This window comes from Fulmarus glacialis, unplaced genomic scaffold (assembly GCF_000690835.1).
Source record: "Fulmarus glacialis isolate BGI_N327 unplaced genomic scaffold, ASM69083v1 scaffold14260, whole genome shotgun sequence".
Lineage (NCBI taxonomy): Eukaryota > Metazoa > Chordata > Aves > Procellariiformes > Procellariidae > Fulmarus > Fulmarus glacialis.
Window position 1 is genome coordinate 32,323 of NW_009185899.1, and position 23,370 is coordinate 55,692.

At 50.7% G+C, this 23,370-nt stretch overlaps 1 protein-coding gene across 1 annotated transcript in view; it reads right to left on the minus strand.

Annotated features, from left to right (window-relative positions):
• The window catches only part of SH3PXD2B (SH3 and PX domains 2B), a gene marked incomplete at both ends in the record, with an annotated part of 66,980 nt that overhangs the window by 30,094 nt on the left and 13,516 nt on the right, over positions 1 to 23,370 (minus strand). Inside the window, 3 exons of the mRNA XM_009583540.1 lie at positions 336 to 427; positions 4,621 to 4,697; positions 16,027 to 16,102. Of these exons, the coding sequence (XP_009581835.1) occupies positions 336 to 427; positions 4,621 to 4,697; positions 16,027 to 16,102 (245 nt within the window). The remainder of the gene's footprint in view (positions 1 to 335; positions 428 to 4,620; positions 4,698 to 16,026; positions 16,103 to 23,370) is intronic.

Here is a 23,370-nt window from a genome sequence, read left to right on the forward strand (position 1 = left end):
TTAGTAACCATGTGAAATGAGGCTTTTCAGACTGACCATGTCTCTAAAACCAGCATTTGTGAGCAGAAAGTGGCTTGGGAGGAGGCCAACATTTCATGGGGTCCCAGAGAAGCGTTTCCACTTCCCCGCTGGAGAAGGCTATGCCAGGAGTCGGCTGAGTGGGCAAAGGCGTCCACCTCAAGCTGCACAACCCACGTTCCCTCTCCAAGAAAACCTCCAAATCCCAGATCTGTGACTCACGGGGGGAACCGTCAGACTCTTACGGATACCAGCAAGTTCAAGGTAGTTAGTGTTTCATCACCACCCCAATGGCAGCAGCCACCCAACCAACTTACTCTTTGGGGGGCGTCAAGTCATCAGGTCGTGTCTCAAAGAACTGGAGAACCTCCTCGCACTGAGAGATGTAGGGAGGCAGCTGGATCAGAGCCTGCGGACGAAACAGAGACACCGGTGATGGGAAGCATCAAAACTGAGCAAGGAGCCGAGGGAGGACAGGCCCTCAGAGCACAGGGGACTGGGTGATGGCACCGAGCTCGGCACCCATGTGGTTCCCAGCACACAGGAGCACAGAGCCAGGCTGGAGAGAGCTATTGCAAAACACACACCGGAGTGGAGCAAGACCCAGACAGCCCCCAGTTACACCCACCACACCACCACAGCTTCAACTGAAGACTAAAGGAGAATAAAGCAAAGACTGTCCCGGCCCTGCTTAGCCCAGCTCCAGCCTTTTGGACAGATGTGCCCTCGCAGGGTAAGAGCCACGGGGACGTCCATCCCAGCATCCAGCCTCCCAGCCATGGCAGGGCTCAGTTTCCCAGCTGTGCTGCGGGCATGGAGCCGTCATCCTCGGGAAATGCTGGGCAGTTCACACATGGCAGACTCCCAGTGCCATCAGCCCTGACCAGCACATCCCAAAAATGCTCCGCTGAGCAATGGCGGCTCGGGAAGAGGCAGGGAGAGAAGCAACAGGAGGCAAAAGCGTGGACACCAGCTCATGAGGGCAAGGGCTGGAAGGCTGCTATGCGTGCTGTTGAATGGCAGGAGCTACAAGCTGCCTCTGCTTTTCTCCTTTCCCTTCGAGGAAGCCTGTTGCAAAAAGACAGGCTTCAACGGTGGGACTTGCAGGGTGAGAGCGTGCATATCTGTGGGAGCTGGGGGCAGAGTCTGGGACAGCAATATTCGCCTTAGGCCAGAGCTCTTGTAGGTCCTTTCCAACGTGGGCTGCAGCGAGGGCTGGGCAGGGAAGGCGGGATGGGCAGCTGCCTGGCAGAGAGCCCTGCCCTGCTCCCTGCTCATGGGAGGGAACGGAGTCACAGATGATGGTGACTGCAAAAAGTAAAAAAAGAACATGCAATTGAAAAAGGGACAATTTGAAATCAGGGAGCAATGCTGCAGCCTGACCTGGAGCAGATGTTTAACCAATTTTCCATATAATTCCCCCTCCCCTTCATTTGCTGTCACAGCAGTCTCGTGACAGCAGTGTGGGCAAAGCAAACCTCCACTCATTTCTGTATTGGAGACAAAGCCACATCTGCAAAGCCCCGGGGTTACCACACAGATCAGATGTGGCTCCATATTGACCTAATTGCTGGCCCCCAAAAGCCCTTCCAGCCATTCAGTACACAGTCATTCACTGCCAGCACAGCAGACAGTCAGACCACTAATCATGGGCCAGCTGCGATCAAGATCATGTGAGAGACAGGAGAGAGAAAACTACTCACTCCATGGCTTTTGGGTCCAGGGACAGGCTATTCAAAGACCAAGTTTTGCATGGATGCCATTCCCATGTGGGTACCACTCCCCAGTTCCAGGCATCCCATGATCTACACAACTTCCCCCATGCCAAAATCACTCTGATTTTGTGGCGTGGAGAAGGCTCCGCGTCCTCCAATAGAAGGGGTTGATCACAGAAAACACCCTTTGCTGGAAGGATGAAAGGCAAGACCCACAGCGCATTTGTCAGGACATCTTGAAGGAAGCCCGCCTAGAGCTGATTCAGCTGGCACAGCGGTGGCCGAGTCGAGCAGGTCACCCTGCAGTCTAGCTGGCCATAATCTACAGCAGCTACGGCCACCAAATCAAAACCAGTGGCACAAATAGCGTGGCATCTGTCCCACCTCTGGCTCTGCCACCCAAAGGAGTGAGCTAAGGAGGACCTTCAGAACACAGCTTCGGCCCATGGTGTTGGAGCCACAGCAAGTCACCTTACCCGCCCTGCTGCCTGTGAGCCTGAGGAGAAGGGCCATTTACCAAAGCTTTATTGCATTGAAAACCGTTTTCCAGGGAGTGAGAAAGGATTATTCTTTAGCAGCAATTTTTTTAGCGGTCCACCCAGTCTCATTGGGGTAGAGCATCACAGCATTGCAACTCCTTCATCAACCCTCCAACTGACATTTTCTCAAAATCCCTTAGACGGAAGGCAGTTCCCACACCAGGGGAAAGACAAACAGATGTAGAACACAAAGAGAATAAATTGGAGAAATGGGAAGAAATTTCAGGCCTCTGCTCTCCCTTCTTGTCATTCCTATGGTTGTTTGAAGTCTCATTTGGCGACTGGTTGCTCTTATCAGTTGCCCTGATTCTTTTGCTACTTTTATTGCTCCTTACCTTAAATTGCCACGTTTTTCAGTATGGAGGGACCTGGAACAGACCCCTTCAGCAAGAGCACTGCCTTGTGAAAGCAGCAGTTCCCTTCCTTGCTCCTCTTGCCTAGTTCCACCCCAAATCTCACTCACCTTCTTTCCAGGGCTCTCCCAGAGAACGAAGACACCTTACTTCTCTCGCAGCAGATGGCAAGAAAGCAAAAACTTTCTTACTCAGTTTTCTGTGGGAACTTGTTCACAACATATTCACCTAACCCTCAATTCTCACTCTGCAGGGTGGAGGAGATATTTTGTATTTCTGTTCTGTACCACCACCCTCCAAGCACGTGCAACGTCCACCTCCAACAATAAACACGGCAGTAAGAGTGTGCTGGGACCCTGTGGCTGTGAGCTGCAGCACGACGTGCCCAGGAGGGACATCTCTCTGCTCCCACTGACTCCTTGCTCATTCCACATCTCTGCAGCCTTCAGTCCCACACCCACCTTCAGCTCAGCAGCTTTACGGTTAAAGCAGCAACTGGAAGGCCAGGCACAGTGTGCATGTTATTACTTGGTAATGCATTAACGGAAGGGGGAGAGAGTGGCTCTCTAAGTGGGTCATATAACATCAGCCATTATGTTCCAGTTGTTAAGTCAAATGGATTCATTATATTTTATGCCATTAATGGCATCATTCTGAAAGAGACAGCTGCAGCATCTTATCACTTAGGGACGTTTTGTTCCCAAAAATTAAATTTATGGTTGTGTGTGTCTGTATGTAGCTGGCACATTTTAGTGACTCAGAAGATCATGCCCGGCTGGAGCCAAGCGGTTACTTGCACCATCAGCTTCCCCCACGCTGTATGGACCACACAGGTCCAAGCATACCTTGTATTACATCTCCATCACTCTGCTCTCATCTGCTACCCTGGCCCGCAGTGGTTTTCACCCACAGCCCCACTGCAGAGCTGTCAAGATGCATTTACTAATTCACCTTTATCCTTGTACTTGTTATTCCAGCCACAACATCCCTTCCGTAGGTCTGGCTGGATCCCAAAACCTACAGTCTCTTCCACCATGCAAAGATCTAGGCCATAGTCACTGCTACACATCCCGCACCTAAGGAATGTAATGGATATTTCACCATTTCCCCATCTTCTCCCCTGGGTTTTGCGTTCTTTGTATATGTTTTCAACAGCATTCAGACTGGATTTTGGAGGTACTGGTCCTACCTCCAGACCATTTCATGGCTGCTGCAAGTACTAGTGCACTTCTTCAACATGATGAGATGTGGCATTCTTTATTTGTGTGAAAATAATTTCTTGTGGACTTTAGTATTTTGCTTCCCACCCCCCCAAAAATGCCCTAACATCATAATTTGCCTTATGCCTAAGTACAGTCTTATATACTTTAAGAGTCAAATCATCTCAACCTTATCTCTGTTGGCTTCCAGTAATTTTCTGCAGGTACAAGGCATCCTACCCCTGTGCAAATAACTGTTTTACGTAACCAGTAACAGGAGTTTACGTCCCAGTTTGGGACCATCCCACCAAGAAAGTGTTGTCTTCTACATAAAACAGCAGGTCTGTTCTCAATAGATGGGAAAGCAAAGGCTCCCTGAGGAACTGAGTCCTTCAAGCCTAGTCCTGCACACAACCATTTCACTCCAAACCGCCTACGAGACAGGACACGGCCAGGCAGCCAGGTCCTTTCCAGCCCATCTGGAAAGCTGGTTCTGGTTTGCAGCTTGAGAAAGGAGAAAAGAAAGTGAAAGCACAGCAGCAGGGTTCAAGCTGGTATGGAGCTGGGCCACCCTGCACCCTGCAAGCCCAGGCCTCCAAGCCCTCAGCATTAATCACGTGGAGTGAAAAGCGAATCAGTGGGTGGGTTTTCATCACAGAAGAGGTTTGATAGTGGAGGATTGCCCACACTCCCTGTTCTCCCAGCACTGGCACACCATTATATACTATCAGTGAAACAGGATCGAGCCTGATCAAGGCAGCTTCATCTTTGGTTGATGCTAGAAACCTCCCCTTACCTTGCAGTATTCATCGATAGGTATCAGGCGCTTGACCGCAACATCGCGGATGTGACTCCGGCGGAAGAGGATCTTCCCTGAAACAGGAGAGATGGAGAGAGAAGAGCAGATCAGCACAATGCCCAGGAACGCTCTCTTTTGAATCAGTCTGTCAGGATCTATTCCCTGTGCCAAAAGGGAATTCCTCTTCCTGCCAAAAGCACAGTACCTAAAAAAAACCAAACCCCGTTCCCTCCCATAGATTAAACGCCTTACCAGAATAAAGCACATTTAAAGCGGCAAGCATGTTCAAGCAGAGAGAAGAGGAAACAATTACCAGCAAGCTGCATCCCCATCTTCCCTCACCAGTGTGGTGATGACGGAGGAGCAGCCCCTATCAAAGCACGTGCCTGATACCTTCCAGTCTGCTGGCATGCAAGTCCTGGGTGTACAAGTCCACTGGTAAATGCCAGCGCTCGCCAGAGAAGCGGACGTCCCTGCGACTGCTGGTGCAGGTGGGACCCCCGTTGTAGGCTCCAGGCTTGCTCAGGGCATCCAGGATTAGTGTGGGCAGAAGCCGAGCCGGAGGGTTTCTCTCTGTGCAACTCCTGCGTCGAACTGGTCCTCGAAGCCACAGCGTCGGGACTGCAGCTCTGAGTCAGACCTATAGGATTTTCCTTCCTGTCTGGGGTTTATTTGTGTTCTCCATTAATGGGATCCTCTTGCCACTCCATTTCCTCCCCTCCGGCTTGTGGTACAGGCCTCTTTCCTTTGAAGTCTAATGAGTCCTAAATGCTTCAAGCTGCTTTCACAGAGAACAGCTTCTCTGGCATTTAACGAGACAAAAGCCATTAGCAGACAGTGAAACAGATACACGTAGAGACTCGGTGATGAAAAGGACTGGTCCACGGTAGGATTTCAGCCCCGCACCTCCTAAAGCACCAGGAACTGGCACTGCTTTGCAATACAATCACCTGGAAGATTGTGTTTTGGGGGAGTGGGGTAGGTGGTAATGAAGTTCCCTCAAGTTCCTCCTGACATCTCCCATACCACAGGAAAGTCTCGTCTCTTTTTGTCCCTACATGGGTTTCCAATTCCACCACCAAACCCAGGGAAAGCAACTGATGTGTCTGACCATGCAATCCCTTCACTTATCAAAGAAGTCACCATGGGACAACGCAGAAGCCAAACTCCCCTCCCAACCAAATACCAACACAACCTCTTTGCAAGCAACATGAGAACAGGGAAAAGCACTCTGGAGAGTCACGCAGCCCTTCGCTGCACCATGGCTAGCTTCAGCCCCTACAGCGAGCCTTCGCAGGAGTTGCGGCATTGCTGGAACCAGGGGCTGGATGCTACCAAGCTACCCAAGAACAGGGCATGTTAAAAGGGCCACACGCTTATCACAATTTTAAAAGCAGGGCTAGGTCTTCCCCCCCGCCCCGGCTTCTCCCTGACTTGTCCAGGATCTGGAACATGCATGACTTGTGCAGCCTGCCAATGCATTTTTTAAGCAGAGATGAACTAAACCAACCCAACTTCAGCTTGCAAGGAGCATGAATCAGAACTTTATGGAGGAGCCAAAATCTCCCGCCAGGCTCAGTTACTGCAGAATGCCTTCGAAACTGGACTGTCCAAGGGAGCACACAGCAATCACACTCAGTGCTAGCTCTATACTTGCCCTCCAGTGAAATGCAAAGGGTCAGGCCAGCTCATACCAGAAGGATTGCTTCTCATTTATGTCCTGCTGACAACGAGGGGCTGAGACATTCACGGTGGGAAATGCTCTGCTCTGAAATGCATTCCTTCTCGCAGCCTGCCAGAGCCAAGTCTGGCAGTCTTTATGATACAGTGAGAAAAAAATACCCTTCTATTCAATCTGTCTTTTAGATTTTGAGGGTGAATAGCCTGGGAACACAGTAGTTGTCTGGAAAGACTGAGAGGGAAAGGGAGCGACAACCAGGTCGGAGCTCCTTTCCCTGCCTGGAGCAATTATTTTCCATCAGACAAGCGAATGATAAACAGTTTTCCCTTCTCACCAGCAATCATGGTGTATTTGCTGCATACGTTTCTATTTGAATGATGATTTTTAAAAAGATGAATGGATCACAATAATTTTGTTGGCAATTGTAAGGAATAGCTGTTTTGGTTTTATGTCTGCCAAAATGAAATCACTGATGGGTGGGTACATTATAAATGTCTGAAATAATAAGCTCTGGGTGTGGGAATATTTAAATGTTTAACAAACAGATGCTAGTGAATAATAATAAAAAGAATATAGTTTTGGTGAATAAATACATCACAACAACTGAAGTGATCTTAAATTAGCCCAGGCACGGAGCATATGAACCAGCAAGAAATGCAGCTCCTCTCTTGATTTGCTCTAGATCTAGTATTTTTCAACAAGGAAATTTATTTTCTAACAAAAAGCTGCTTTTTAATCAAAATGCCTAATTAACATAATTGTAGACCCTTCAGTGCTGCCAAATACAGCTATATAAATCCTTGACTTGAAAGGCAAGAGAGAACAGGAAACGATTTCCCTCCTGGAAGGGAAAGATGGGCAACTTGCTGGGTCAGTGAGATGCAACATTTTCCTTAGACCATATCTGCAAAATGGGAATAACAGTGCTGCCCGCTGGGGCTTTTCACGTGGCCAAAGACCTTATAATGCAAGAGAAACGCATGACATTATTCATCTCGTATCTGCACCCCTTATTGCTGTAGCTCCAGGAGACGCAGCAAAAGCAATGGTGCCCATCACCCGCACCTCGTTCTAAGTGTTTTCTGCTTTACGTTTTTTTTGGCTGCCTCCAGGAGCTTGTAACGACTCTCGGCCTGGTACCGGGTTACTGCCCCGCTAATCGTCCAGGTGGACTCTCTTCCTCCTGCCCACAGCAGATAATCCTTCATGCTGAAGGGGGGGAGAGGGCTCAGGATTAGTTCCTCTAGATCCTAAAGGAAACACATGGCAAAGTAATGGGCCAAGGCAAAAAGGAAGGTAAGTCTGATGACTGCGTTGGATAATTGCTGTCGTGGCCTCTTCCAACAAGCAGCCTGACACACAGGTACTGTGCAGAGAAGGGCTCGGTAACCTAGCTCCAGGCAAAGGCAAGCCATGCAGAACAGCGAGGAGAAACGTCTGCACAGAAAGATGCCAGCAGAGAAGAGGGGAAGGTCTCTGGGGTTTGATTTGCCCCAGTGAAGTTTCCCAGTTGGCTGAACTGTTCACTCAGTAAATCTGCAGTGTGAGAGGTGCAGAGCGACAGCGAAGGGGGAGCAATCTCAGCTGCCCTCGTGGTATCTAGCAAGAGCAAGGACAGCCATGATGCAATTTGGATCCTTGATTCCTGGTGCAGCAAAATTTGCTTCAATATGAGAAAATGTGGTATCTAGCAAGAGCAAGGACAGCCGTGATGCAATTTGGATCCTTGATTCCTGGATGCAGCAAAATTTGCTTCAATATGAGAAAAATAACTACCAGTTCTACCTGTTGTTTAAGAACACCCTCTGGTGAGACTCACTTTCCTCCAAACAGCCTCATAGCTCCTGCCCTCATCCTCAACGTCAGCATAAGAAATACAGAGGGGAAGACATGTGAAGGAAAGCAATTCTGCACATCTCACTGATTAAGTGGGGTTTTCCATCGGCTGGTAAGGTCAGTGCTACTGCAGGCTCCACTTCACCAGCTTCTCACTCTTGCCACAACTCAAGCACTCAGAAATGATTAGATTTTCTTATTTACATACATAATGTTATGCATGAGCAATCAGAGCAATGAGTGTCCCTCCCTGCTAGCACAGGAAAATCATTGCACAAGGAAGTGCGGTAAAATATACTGTCCTTTATACACACAAGCAAAGCTGTGAGTAGACCGAACATTTATCACCTGGGAATGTGTCAAGTAAGTGGATTTTGGAAAAAGAAGACAGTGATAAGGCACCACTGGTGCCTGCCAGAGTGGCTGCCCTGGCAAGTCTCCCTGCGCAAGAAGTACCCAGACTCCAGGACATGCTGCCTGCTTTTTCTCGATCTTAAAAACCTGTTAATACCTACAGGGAAAAAGTGGTGCCTCTGAGGAGGACAACGGCTCTGAAGACACTCTGTGTACAAGTTACAATTTAGAAAGTGTTCTTTCTTCAGTAGAATATACAACACTTTAATCCAGTGAATATATTTATTTTACATTACATTAATATAACTGTAGACGCACCAAAGCATTGCACGTGCTTTGCTTGCTATACATTTGCTACCTGCCTTTCCTAGCACGTTTTGCATGCATCTGCTCTTTAAGGGTAACCTGGCAGTATTATTTTTATTCTCCAGCAGTATTTTGGCTGGAGAAATCTGACCAACACAACCCATCCTCTAAAGACAGAGGGAATAAAACCAAAAGGGAGAGAGCTGAAATATATGCAACTCCTTAAAAATCAAAGCAAATGAAGTCTTTCTGCACTTCAGTGCAGAAGTGGGAGGATGTTCCCTGTCTACATCTCTCCAGCTATACCTGGTATCACGTTTCGTACACTTACTGGCTGGTTACAGCTGCTGGGGGGAATCAAGCAATGCAGAACAGTTTGTAGGGTTGCTTTGGAGTAAGAAGGCTTAGTTTCATTTAGAAAAAAGCAAGCCAGCATAAATATTTACATCAAGTGGACATCAGAGTCAAAATCAAATTTCACCACCCAGAATAATAAAAGTATCCGGCTTTTTATGCAGTGCTTTCCAGAAATCACCAGGTGCTTTATACACAGCACGAAAGCAGCTGGGGCAGGCAGAGGATCTCCGCCATATGTCCAGGAGAAGACCCCAGTGTCCCCTATCCCCCAAAACATCCCAGGAAAGGGGCAGTGCATGAGTGACAGCCCTTGGCAGAGGATTCACCATGGGGAGGAAATCCCAGGGGCAAGCGATGCTAATTCTCACCCTGCTGCTCCTCCCCAGGCCCCCCCAGCCCTGTGAAGGAGAAGCACCGTGCCCTTCCCGTGCCGTACAGGGCGCTGGGCTGCGGCCAAAGCAAGCTGTGCTCTTCAGAGACTGCTTCCAAGCCATTGAAGCATTTACCTACCCAAAGAAAAGACAAATTCAAGAGTAACAAAGCAGCAGAAGCCACGTCTCCGGCTCCCCTTGCTGACTTGAGCATTTGTTTAGTCGTTTTATCTCCTTGTTGAGCCTGGTTTGTTTTTACAGCCAGGCAAATACCAGGACAGGCGCTTCAGCACTGGGGGCACCAGCTGATTCTCAGAGGGGGACTGGGGAGGGGGAAACCTAACAAAAAGATCTCAGCCTACCACAAAGCCAATCTCTGGCCACATCTGAAGGACTTCTGAGTCGGAAGCAAGCGCCTCGTCTTCCCAGCTGGGCAGTGGCAGGGCAGAGGGGGGGAGACCTCGCGAGCAGCCTGGAAACACAGCTCTGGGCACTAAGGGCTGCTTTTCCCTTCCCCTGCCCGATACCTTCCCTCCCTCCCCTTTTGACCTGCTGGCACCATCCGCTCAGCTCTGGCGCTCAAATTGTCCCAGTGCTTCCCTTTCCTCCCTTTCACTGCCCTGAGAGCTGGGCTGACGGCAGGGAGCCAGCAGTTGCCTGCTTTCACCCTGCTGGGAGGGAAGCCTGGAAAACCACAGTGCCCTTGATGCTGTTTTGAGACTCCATCAGCCAGTGGGTAGAGCTCACAACCTCCTGGGATGTGATGCTCCCCTGTTAGAAAGCTCTACATCCCACTAACACAACCGTGCTCCTCCTTTCTTCCCTTCTTCTGCGGGGACACTCCTCTGCCTCCACCACTGCTACTCATTTCCACCCACCATGGCCAAGAGGCCCACCACATATTAGCAGGAATTCATCCAACATAATGGATAAGCAGCAAATCCATCCAGTGCATCCCTGTGAACCTCATGCCAGCCAGCACTGTCTCACAACAGCTGTTGTCCCAACTGTCCCACCCTAGGAAGAGTTTTCCTGTAGACCACTGGCATGGTTTCCTTCAAATCCCTCCTTAAAATCTTCCTTTGCCACAATCCCTACACTCCTTTCCCCCACAAAACCCCTCTGTGATAGTCCTTCCACTGATACAGTCCGGCCAGGACACAGGGGGACAATCTGCTGGCTTTTACGTCCTATCCAGCAATGAACTCGCTGGAGCAGAGGTTGCCCTTCTGCGTTTAAGCTCCACATCACCGGGCTCAGGGCTTCAACAGCAGAAATAACATTGGTGTGCTGCCTCGTACCCAACTGGGCAGGAGGAGGAGGTTGGTGCCCAGCACCCGCTTGCAGGTCATCCCTGGGGAGCATGAGCTCTGCCCCCCTCACAGTGGAGCTGGCACCGGCCAGAGAAGCTCCACTGAAGATACGCTGTCTACCCACCTTCCTCTGGTGCCAGAAACCTTATGCTCTCCCAAGACTGGAAGAAACTCCCTTTGTGGCTAATCAAGGCTCCTTTGCTTTGTCTGATCAACCGAGAGCAAAGGGTGCTGCAGCAGCTCCGGAGGGGAGGCTGCAAAAGCGATGGATGCAACACGGCCCCCACTGCCTCAGCCGTACGTCAAGGACTGCAAAGTGTCAGAGGAGAGCTTGGGGAAAGGGCTGATAAGGAATTCAGGTCTCCAGCAATATGAGATAGAGCAGGCAGGCCACAAGAGGGGTTAATCTCTCCAAACAAACAGGTAGGGCTCTGCAAATTATTCTCTCCCATGGGAATTCTCCAGGCAGAGCTGAAATTATACTGGGGAGTAAGGAGCTGAAAAAACCAAGGCAGAGGCATTTCAACCAGCAAAATGGTTGAGGCTCCTCTTGAGGCAAAGGCTGTTACTGGATCTCCAGCACACTGGAGGGGCAGAGAACCCGAAACAATCACCCTGCCGATTACGGCCACGAACCAAGCCAGATATTTCAAGAATGGAAAACCGTCTGTGCCTCTTGCTTTACCCTGAAGGACTCCCCTCACTTCCCCCCCACCCCACAGCCTCGGAAAGAATTCACTTCTCTGCACCTTTCAAATCACATCCAGATTTTCCCTGGCACGGGTTCCGAACTCACTTCAAAAAAAGGCAGCCCCAAATGTACACATAATTAATCCCAGCCCATGGAGCAGCCAGCTATGTGGGCTATTCCTAGGATGGGGAAGCAGGCGTGGGAGACTGCGTTTCCAGGAGCCCTGCACTTAGCCTCTGTTTGGCGAAGTCCTGCACCGCGTGCATATCCTGGTGAAAAGGAGGGGTACCAGCGAAGTGCCCCTGGGGCTGTCCTGGGTACAGCATAAGCATGGAGTCCCGTATGTTGTGAAATGAAGCCAAATTAAACAGTGCCCCTGTCAAGACAGCCCCTTCCACTCTCACAGTTTGAGATCCTGCTGGAGCAGGAGCAAAGCGTTCTCAAGGCCATTGCTTCTATGGCCTACAGTGCCATGCAATGGAGAAAAGGGTAAGGTAGTTTGTTTAAAGACAGCTCAAAGGTCAGAAGCAGAGCAACTGCTTCAGTGCAGCACTCTGCGGGGGTAATGCTGTCTGCATGTCAGCACGGTTAGCTGAAAACCTACAGAAAAGGCAACCGTACTGATTACGGGCTGCAAGCTAGCCTGGGACTGTCCACGCACCAGTGCTACAGCAGAGGATCTAGCATCTTGCTAGAGGAGAAAATAGTAATTAGAACCCTTGCCCCATCTCCAGCTCTGATGAAGACTCCGTGGGACTGGGGAAAGTCAGGTGCTGTAGCTGGAAAAGGGATGAGTTGTCCTCCACCTCCTTCACGGGGCCTTTGTGGGGAGCTATTGGCATCCCCACAGTTGTTCTGGGAGAAAAGCCCCAAAGTACGTGGGCAGCACTGATGCCCATGCCGAGCGGGTTAGCAGGCTGGGAAGGGAGTAGAAAGGAGGCATCATTCTGCTTTTGAAAACAACCTCACCAAACCCCCTTTCTTCTCCTCCCTTCTTGGGAGTTCACTATTGTCTGTAGCTAAAGCTTCCTAAAAAGCAATTTTACAGCCAAAGTTAGCTCAGCGTCAGGCAACCCCTCCTTGCCGAGGCTCACGTTTCCAGCAAAGCAGACTGGCCAGGATCTGCTCCAGGCCACTCGGGCTGTACGAAGTTTGGAAGGCTCCACTCTCCTTATAAAAGCTGTTTCCTGAAAGATCTGGCACAGCCGTTACACCGCGGGCCCAACTGAGCTCATTTGTTTTCTTAGTTCATTCTTTCCTGGGGTCTCCATACCATCATCTCCCAGCCAATATGCGTGTAACCCTTAGTGTGAACTGCCGCAGGCGAGGACGGAGCTGCCCAGCACGACGTCCCCCGGGCCGGGCAGTGACAGGTCTCTTCTCTCCCGCCAGCTGCTCCTGACTCCGCTCCAGGGACCGCAGTCGATGCCATGCACGGGCTGGGTGCCGCCAGAGCTGTTTCGAGGGGCCATCTTCAGCACCACATGCAGCTGGGCAGGCTGTGCCGGTGGCTCAAAGCCAGCAAAAGTAGCCAAGAGTCCACTTCACATTCCCCTATATGGTGGCAGAGATTTTTCAGGCGTGGTGCAGGAGCACTGCAATGTCCTGCCAGGCCAAACCGGACCCCACCAAGCGGTGCTAGGGGATGAGCGTGGTGCCAACACCCGGGAAGGGACAACCCCTGGCCCCAAACCTCAAGTGCAATTGCTCTGCTCCGCTTCAGAAGACGCAGCTTTATGACTCCACTTCAGAGCTGAGTGGGCTGAAGGACTTGCACTTAGGAGAGCGTTTTCTGATACCATCAGAGACCTACTTCAAAAGACCCAAAGTCTCTAGAAATTTCCAAGAAGTCAAATCCTCGAAGCAAACATTAACAAAACAAAGCAACACAAAGCAAACAGAGTTCCTGTGGGCTGGATTTGGTAACTACTGAGTAATCATGGAACTCTCTTCCCATTCCAGGAAACCTGCCTGACAGACAAACCCAGATGGCACCTTCTCAGGTCGTGGTGGTGACCCTGCGTTTGGGACGCTTAGGCGTTTGCTAAGAAAGCCAGAGCTGCAGGAGGCACAGGGTTGCAGGAGGCATCTTTGAGAACTGCAGTGGCCACAATGTCTAATGTTACTCTACAATGGACTTCTCAGAAAGCAGCATACTTTCAGTAAACCACTGGAGCCAAATCTCCCCTGGTAATGATATTGAGATGCTAAAAATGTTGCTCAAAATGGGATTGGGAGCAAACTACAGTACTCTTGGAAGCTGAATATAATCAAAACCCTAGCAAGTGTAAGCATACTAGAGCCATGTTTTGCAGAGAAAGAGACCCAGGCTGTTTGCACCGAGCTCACCTGGATGGCACCCCTGGCAGAGAGAGACGAAGTTTGGGTTCAGCTGTAAGTAAAAAAGCCCATTGCCATCCCAAACTGGGAAGGCCAAGAACTGCTCCAGAAAGGAACCATCCTCCAGCACAGCCAGCAACTATTAAAAGAGCCTTCCCTTGCCCCCAGGTGAAGTCCTCTTTCAGAAGCAGACACAGCTTGCAAGCCATCTCACTAGGGAGGTACAGCTCATCGTCCTGCTCCAGAAAAAGCCACCAGCTCCTGACCGCTCCGTGATGTGCAGTGAAGGCAGGAGGGCAAAGGCAACATGATTCCCACTTCTTAATAACACAACTTCCCTGAAGCAAGAGGACTTCTGAAGCTGCCCCATGAGGGGCAAGATTATCTGTCTTTCCAGAGGCTACCTCCTGCTTGGAGGTAGGACGCCATCCCGTGCTGGGATCTTCTCACCACACCACCCTTGCTCTGTGCTGGCACCTGAAAGTACAAGTGGTAAAGCTGCAGTTGCCAGCTGTTAGGCATCAATGGTGTCTCCCTTCTTAGCTACTGCACGAAATGAAGTATCAAGAAATGAAATATCAAGAAAAATTTTTGGGAGAAGCATGGACTAGCGGTTTTCTAAGTCAATGTGTGACTACCTCTGAAAATGGTATTATTTAATCCTGTTGCAAAAAGGGGACCAAAGCAAAGGAGCAAACGACCCTGCAGAGGACACACACAAATGCACAAGCTCCTCTAGAGGATGGTCATCCTAACTCGCCAAAACTGCTTTCTTACACAAGAGCCAGGCTTTATTTTCCAGCAACTTCAACCCCATTTTTCCTCCAACAGAAATCCCAGTGACATCTCTTAGTGAAGGGAAATTATTTCAACACCAAGAAGAAGAAACAAATATTGATGAGTGTGCTGTGAGAAGCAGTGCTCCAACCACGCTTCCCGAGCCTGATCGCCGCCTTCCAAAAATAGCAGCATTTTGGTGGGAATTTTCTGCAAGTGCCAAACTGTATGTCCAATTTTTCCAGGTTATGCCCTTTGCCAATTTGGCTTCCATTTTTCCTCCCCACTCCTTGCTGGCAGGAGTACTTGTACAGCAAGGGCTTTTCTGCTGTATTAATGTCAGGTGTGCTTTGTTTTTACTGATGTTACAATGCAAAGACAAGCCAGAATCAGAAATCCCTCTATGGGAAACCCAGACAAGATTCTCTTGCTCAGAAAGAGGCGTAAATGATTTGCTTCATGCCAGTCAGTGAAAAGCAAAGCCCACGAAGCGCCTTTATGTTTCTAGAAAAGCCAGGAGGCAGAGCACAGCACAAAGGGCTGCACTAAATGGACCTGACAGTCACTGGAAGCGATTATGGTACCATGACATTTCTAAATAGCTACTTGGGGGGGTGTGACAACTCTGTGGTCAAAGCCATTAGCTCTGTGTGCATGAAAGACTCCCAGGGCCCCCTCAGGCTGGGTATTTTTGCAAGGCACATTAGGGTTCTTTTTTTCCCCGCCCCGTAGCAGCAGCACCAAAGAGCAGCCACAAGCAATCCCCCGCACCACAAAGTTTGCAGCGGACCATTGCATCTGTTCCTCAGGCACACAAATGCTCTGCTGCACGTTGGGCTGGCAGGGCACACATCATGCCACAGAAATCCTGTCTTTAGGCAACCAGTCCCGAACATCACAGGAGGAAGTCAAGGCTGTCAATCAGCTTGATTTAACACGTGGAATTCAGTTGTTATTTCCTTCTCTCTGGATGGCCCTTTGAGTTGCACAGGACATGAAAAACAGTGTATGAGCAGTTCCTGGGGAGCCTCACACCACCCTCAGCCCTCTGCTGTGCTGGCCAGACCCCTTCCAAAAACAAGCAAGCTGCGGCGGGGTTGCTCCTGGCAGCAGCTGTGCAAGCGGGGTTGCTTAGCTGAAGTCCCCCACTAATGCTTTCTGGAAGGAGAGAGAATGACTGAAGGGTTTAACACTCACTGGGCACATTGCTAACAAATACAGATGTTTTAATGGACACGGTGCAGGCCAAGAACTTGCTATTGCTCAGATGGTTCAGGAGATAAGAGCTAAAGCACATGTATGCTCCACACATGCACTGGGAAAAAGCTCCTGCCATGCCAAAACCGGCATGGTTTTTGCTGGAGCCCACTCGCCTACCTGGCAGAAAGGGGATGATCCTTTGCTTGGGGTCCTTCTGCCCTCCTTCCATCGGAAACTTGTCCAGCATTTGCATCTAGAAAAGGAAATGCAAGAGAGGTGATGAAAGTCAGTGATTAACTTGCATGACACAGGAGGAGGTGAAGCCCGTTCTCCAAAACAGCAGTGTCCTAGACATCGTTCACAGACAGTGTACAGCGACCTGCAGCACCGAGGGAAGCACATCCAAAGCAGTGCCAGAAGGACAAGAGCTCCACTATTTTCAAGACATTTCTCACCACCGATGTTGCTCATCACTATCATTCTGCTCAGCACGGGTGATTTGCACGGGTGATTTATGTAACCTGCATTTCTGCAACTATTAAGTTTCATCCTGATGGACCTCTGTGACTAGATCTCAGAAGCTCCTCAAAAAAAAGGCGTATTTTAAGCTTATTAGCTCAAGCATAGCACAGCACTGACACAGTTCCTGGACTACAGCTGACTTGGACTCACAGCACTAACTCATGTTTGCCTGCAGAAGGCCATAAAGTTATACGTCAAGTTTGGGGAACGCTTTGTGCTACACAGGCTTTGAGGGATGAATGTTTTATGGGATCTTCAGCATTAAACAAATAATTTCCTGACTGATGCAACTGCACTTAGTACGTTTAGTCAGCAGAGAGGGGATAACCAGCTCCTGCTCTCGCTGGGTGCCTGCACTGGTGTTTCAGCACATGCACACAGCTTCCTTGCAGCTGCTACGATGCTTAATACCGATGTCCTGGCAGGATCCACATCCTCAGCATTTCCTTTACTTGGTCTTGCTGGAAAACACCATTGGATTGGGCTTTGCACTTTACACAGAGCAGAATAGGAGAAAGAGCATGCTGAGCCATCCATCCAACCACTCAGATACTCCCTCCTTTGAAAGGAAGGGAGGGAGATGATACAAACTCTCCCTTGTTTTCACTGGGGCATGGATCTGAGCTCTGTTTCCCATCACCTGAAGACCTCCTTGGTCCCCAGGGTATTTGAAATGGGTCTTGCCCTCTCCTATTGGAGCTATCACACTCTGCATAAATAATTAAGCATTTATGAAGCACTGGAGACAACCTGCCCAGGAACCGTCCTGAGCACCTACAGCCATTCTCCTCTGGCACAATTAATATTTAAAGTATTTCATGCAAAGAGGAAACTATTCAACCAGAGAGCCCAAGCCATCCATCCCACGAGAGCCACCCGCAGGCAGCCCTCGCCCAGCCTGGCAGAAGGGTGGGCACCACCGAGCAGCCAGACGCACAAGCCATGCTCCCTCCTGTCTGCTGCTCCACCACGTAACATTGGGAGCCCCTTCACCACGGGGAGTCCGTGCAGGGCCAAACTCTGGGGTCCCAACACGCCTTGGGGATGTATCCCACCCGGCTCAGTGGTTTTCATGGTTCTTGTTCTTTGGCACCTATCTTTCCACGTGCTTTTTACAGGAGGTCTCTGCTCCTAGCTAAGGGCTGTGGACTCCTCTACTGCTAGGTACGAGCTTGTTTAAAGTGCTGTAATGCTACAAGCTAAGCCCCTTTTGTCAATATAGCCCTCCACACCCCTGCACATGCAATACCGGCATTTTTTTTCTTGGATCTCAAATGCACTGGGATAAAATTCTTGAGTTTTGGTGGAGAGGGGGCAGAAGGAAGGAGGTATCTTTCCTACATTTTGAGAAGAAATAAAAACATCCCCCAACACTCCCAAAGGCAACAGGAAAACCAAAAGAAGCTCTCAAATATTCTCTTCAAAATGAAAACAAGACATGTCAAAACCAGGATGACACTAAGCACAAACGGACACTGTTTACAGCTTCTTCTCGAAACCAAGTTTAAAGGGTTTACAACAAAGAAAATTACTCCAGACTCAGCAATAATGGGGGACTGCGGTGACGCTACCAGCAGCCATAAAGCAAGCCTGAGCGCGGCCGAGGGAGGACTCGCCTCCCCGAGGCACTGCAGGCTCCCAGGGCAGCACCACTTCCCCAGCCTCCCTGGGCACGCAACAGCCTCCTGCTCTTCCCTCAATCCACGAAAATAAAGGATGACACCACATCCCCATTACCCTGCGAAACACCTGTGTTGTGCCACGGCAGAGAGGTGCCTCTGGCTCTGCTCCTCCTGTGGGGAAGAGCTTGGGAAAGCTCGTGACTGGCGAAGGGTGAGCAAAACAAGTCGCAAGCGCCGCACATCTGATTGCTGTTAAGCAACACAATACTTGAGTCACTGGAAGCTTTCCCCTCCTCTCATTTTTGAACGCGAGCTGAGGATCTCTCGCTCCCGGCAGCACTGAGAGCCTCCAAGGCACAAACGGTGCAAGCTGTGTTTTCTCCTGTGTGCACGTGCCTGGCCAGATCTGCTCCCGACCGTGTGATCCCATCAAACCCAGCCAGAACTTCAGCCCAGAAGTTCTCCATTTCCTCTTCTTGACTGAAACTGCCTCTTACTGTGGCTGCTCAGTGAGCAGGAGGTGGCGTGGGGACCCTCTCCCTGCAGCCACCCTGCTCCCCTCCAGCCCAGCCCAGAGCCACCAGCATCACCCCAGCCTGAGCAGACCCTGCACCGCCTGCCGTGGGTTGGTACCATTATGCCTTTGCACTCACAAGCTGCTTTTTTTCTCTTGCTGGAGGGAGGAAAAGAGGTTGCAAGGTGCCTGGAGCACCCTCTGGCACACACAAAAAGAAGAGAAGGTGGGGAAAGAGCAAGGCAGAGGGGTTGGTCTTGTGGATCCCACCCAGTCTGGCTGCCACATCACGCAGCTCCGGAGAAGGCAGCAGCAAATACTAGTTCATCAGTTTTACTAGGCATGAGCCTGTGGCTGAAGAACAGCTAAAAACCTATTCCAAAGAAAACAACCCCAGAGCTGGCTGTAACCTCGGCAGGCAGTTTGCGTTTGCAAGATACAAGAGCACACGTCTGCAGAAATCCAGTTCATGGGTCATGGGCTGACGGTTCTTCCGTAGCACTACACGCCGTAAAGCTGCAGTGAGGAAAAACTCGGAGCAGCAATGGGAAAAGGTCAGCTCCAGAGCTGAGAGATGCTCCAGAGACCTGGAGGAAGCCAGCTGGCAGGTCTCTACGTTTTGAGGCTCCCCGTATCCTTTCTGGCCCATCTTGCTCCTGCTGATTTTGCAGGACGGGGACTACAGCACAGGTTGTTACAGTGGTCTTGCCCAGGAAAGCCACGGAGAGCAGGCACAGCCCTGGAAAAGGGATGGAAAAAGGGTAAAAGTGCAGCAACCCCAAAAGCCCTGGGGGAGGGACGCACAGACAGGCATCAGAAGATGGTCTGCAGAAATGGAGGCACACCAGTGACAAGGCAGGGCAGATTTCCTGAGAGAGCACCTTTCTCCCCGGCCTCGGCAGGGAAACGCGCTCCCCAGCAGGCAGGGAATTGTGGAAGGGAGGCGGTCGGCACAGGGAGACTCCCACAAATCATCTCAGCAGCAAGGGTTCCATCCGAGCTCCAAACAAGACTGCTCACATCACATTCCCAGAAGGGAGGACTTGCCCGGCCATCCCAGATCCCAGCGAGAGGGGGAGACGGGGCAGGCGACAGGCAGACAGACACACAGCCCTTTGGAGCGCAGCTTTCCCTGCCGAGCACGGGACAGCACAGAGAGGCCAAGTCTCACTCTCAGCAATGCCAGGTCAGGAAGAAAAATGAAGGAAAAAAGAAAAAAGAAACAATAACCCTATTGTTTCTCCCCTTCCAAGATTATTTTTAAGTATTTGTGACAGAATCTTAAAAAAAAAGGAAAAAAAAAAGATTGGAGGAGATGCAGTTTAAAGCATTTTGGTGTGCTTTTCTTACGCAGGAAGCTGCCGTCTCACATTTTCACCGATTCCTCTGCAGCAGGGAGGATGATCACACGGCTGCCAGGCCCTGGCTCCCTAAGCCCGGACTGGGGCACGGATGCCCCAGCAGCGTATCCGACCCACAGCCAGGCTCCCCGCAACAGCACGTCAGAACAGGGCACATTTACCCACATTTATCTCCACCACCAATTTATCTTATCAATTAGCTGTTTTCCTTATTAACCCAGAAATGTCTGTGCAGTGAGTCTTTCTGGAGTGAGCCGCGGCTATGCACATCACGGGAGCACACTGTCCCCACGGCCGAGCTGTCTATTAACAGGGCAGGCGATAACGCCGGCGAGGCCACCCGGGGAGAGGGAACCTTTCAAAAGCGGCTTTGTATCAACAGCTAACACATCGCCAGACACCTTCTCCATTAACAGGAAACTTGTAAGATAATATCCTAATCGAATCAATTAAGAGTGCGATCCTAGGGAGAGGGGAATGTATGTGCTCAGCAGTATTCCCGGGAAGCAGAGCGTTCAGGAAGGGCTTTGCCCAAGTAAGAGCTGATGGTGTAATGCAGAGGGATACACCATGCGGGTGGCACAATGCCAGAGCGATACGTCTGCTGGAGGAGCAGGGCCCCAGGTCGAACAACCTGCGAGCGGGCCCTATCACTTCCCGCCCAGAATCAAACTCCGAGAAGTCTCTGCAAACAAAAAAAACCAACCCCTCAAGCCATGTGCCAGCAGGTAATAAGGTGTGTCATCACTTTGCTGCTTCTCCTCTGCTTTCCACAATAAAGCGGAGAAGTTTTCCCATCTAAAGTACAAAGGTGAGGAAAAAAAACAAAATATTTTTCATTTAAATCTGATCTGGTGGAAAGAAAAATGTCAGGGTGAAATGGTAAACACAGAGGTCCTGCATTCTCCCGATAACCATGAACCAGAAGGGCATGGGATTACTCTTTCAGCAAGTCCTCTGCAGCCGGGGGACTGTGGGATTTGCTTTTGTCAAGTTGCTCTAAAGCCCAGGCTCTCCATTACCGAGTGTTAGGGCTTGCGTGGCACGTACCAGGGCTGCAGAAGAGAAAGCAAGTCTTTGCCAACTTACGGAGGGGATAGCGTTTCACATCACTGAACAGCAAGATATACCAGCACGGGCTGGGGCGTGATGAAATACCCAGGCGAGGAGAACAAACTCTTCCACCCTTGCACAACACCAGGAGCCCATGTCAGGGCCAGGCCGTGAGCCGTAATCACAGGCACAAAGCGAGGGAAGTTCCCCCTTCTCTTATCAACAGAATTTGCTTTGGCTGCGTGACGGAGGTTCAGTGTAAAACCACATTCCTCCTTCTGGGTATAGCAAGCGAGAGCTGACCTAACCCATGCCTCCACCAGACACGTCCGTTATCCAGAACAGAGAAGTCAGCTTTTGACACCACCCGAGGGGAAAAGGGAAAAGAAGTTAAACAAAAGGCTTCAGAGTCCGGCTGAGAGCACAGAGGCAGAATCACAGGAGATTCTTTGTGTGAGCAACAGCCTCCCCGCTGAGAGAAGGCAGCAGCTTGCCATGGGGGAAAGATGGGTCCAAGCCACGCCTGCTCCCATCCCACACTCCAAAACTCCCCATCAGCCCTGTCCCTTGTGAGAGGGGGAATGCCGCAGGCAGCCGGACACACCGCATGCCCCTCTGTCCCCGTGGCGGGGAACTCCAGACGGGGATGTTCACACACACTGCTCACCCTGACCTCCACGCGCTGAGCAGGGCATTAGTCAGGTCTCCTCTTAGGGGAAGAGGAGTCCTCCGAGGGCCAGCATCCCACTGATCTCCAAACGCAATGGGAAAGGGACGCAGGTCCAGCAACCACCTGCCGTCACGGCAGCACCCCAGCCGCATGGGGACGTGACGAGGGACATGGCTGCGCGCTGAGAACCAGAGACTGTGCAAACGGGCTCCTGCAGATCAAAGCACCCTCGTGCCCCGGAGCCAGCTGGTGCAGGGAACATCTGCCAAGCAGATAGTCTGGGAAGGAGAACCACATCTGGCAGCGGCTCACAGGCTACTGATGTTTAGTCTCTTTGTGATCCTACGAGAGGTACCTTCCCTGCAGCCACGTGGACTGTCTGTGAGGAAACAGGGTGAAAGCACAACAGCCCAGAAGACAGAAAGACCAACGCGGAGCAAGCTCAGATCCCAAGTGTGGTGATATCGAGCTCAGGAGGTCAAGCCTGGGGAAGGACTCACTCTACCGGTGCGGCACCACATAATGCCCGTTCAATGGCCAAAGCGAGTAGGTTGTTCAAAGGCAGTAACGGGAGCTGAAGGGCAGCACAACTGAGCGGTTTCTTGATGACCACAGTTTTGCCCCAGTCCCTGCTCTTCTGGTGCAAGGGATGAGTTCAAGGGCATTTTACAGAGGCAGAGGCAATCCTGACCTCCTCAGCACTAGGAAATGGCATCACAGAGGCTGGATTGTGAAAACCTGATGGAAAACTTTAAGCATCGCTCAGCAATAGACAAAAAAAGAATTAACTGAAGTCAGAGAAAAAAAGGGCTACACAAATTGGCAGCAGCTGCCACTGCAAGAGAAATTTCCTATGAAATCACAGGAAGCATTAGACAGAGGGAGACATTAGTGCCTGTGAATAGCTCACTGGCATGGAGAGGGCCGTGGGCGCAGGGCTGGACGGGACGCATCCGTCCGCCCGTGCTGCCCCTCAGCCCCAGGCAGCCCCAGGACCGAGCCACCACCAGGTCTGTGCTCCCGCAGGTGCTTGCCCATAAACCACATGGAGCAAACCCGGGGAGCTGGCGGGCTCTGCCAGCACGCAGGGGCTTGGAGAATGTGGCAGGTTTACGGCCACAGGGCAAAGGGGTGGCAGCTTCACGTCCACAGTGCAATAGCCTGAGTGCAACGGTCCTCCAAAAGCAACCGGGCAAAAAGCTTCCACTGCCCAGGACAGGAGTCGTTTCCAGCTAGAGCATCCACTGGTTTTCCGAGTGGAACCCTCAGCGGCGCTCAGCTCCAGCTTAAGCAATCGAGACCACGACAGGCAGCGCACACTCACCGGGGCTGCCGGGAGTCCCAGCAAAGGAGGCACTTAGCTCCAAGCATCTAACCCCTAAAAGCCTGTATTAACCTCGGTGTAAGGAGCCTCCTGTTTTATCATCCAGCCTTGAAACTTAAACCCCCAGAAATCACTAAAAGATTATCATGTTTGTTTATTAGTGATGAGACGATGGGAGTTTCTAGTCGCCGATATCACCATCGCAACCAACACCATGTGCTAATTGCAGCAGATGGGTGAAAGAGAGAGTCATGGAAGGAGAAAGAGAAATACCCTCAACTCCAGATATCTCTCCCTCTGGTCAAGCCAGGCCCTGCTCCCTGCAGAGATTTCTGTGTCTGTTCTGCGCTCATCTACAAAGCGCATTTGCAAGAGCATTAAAAAAAATCATGTTTTAAGACATTTGAAGTCTGTATGTTTTCAAAAGCAACAAGTAGCTCCAGGTACCCACTCAG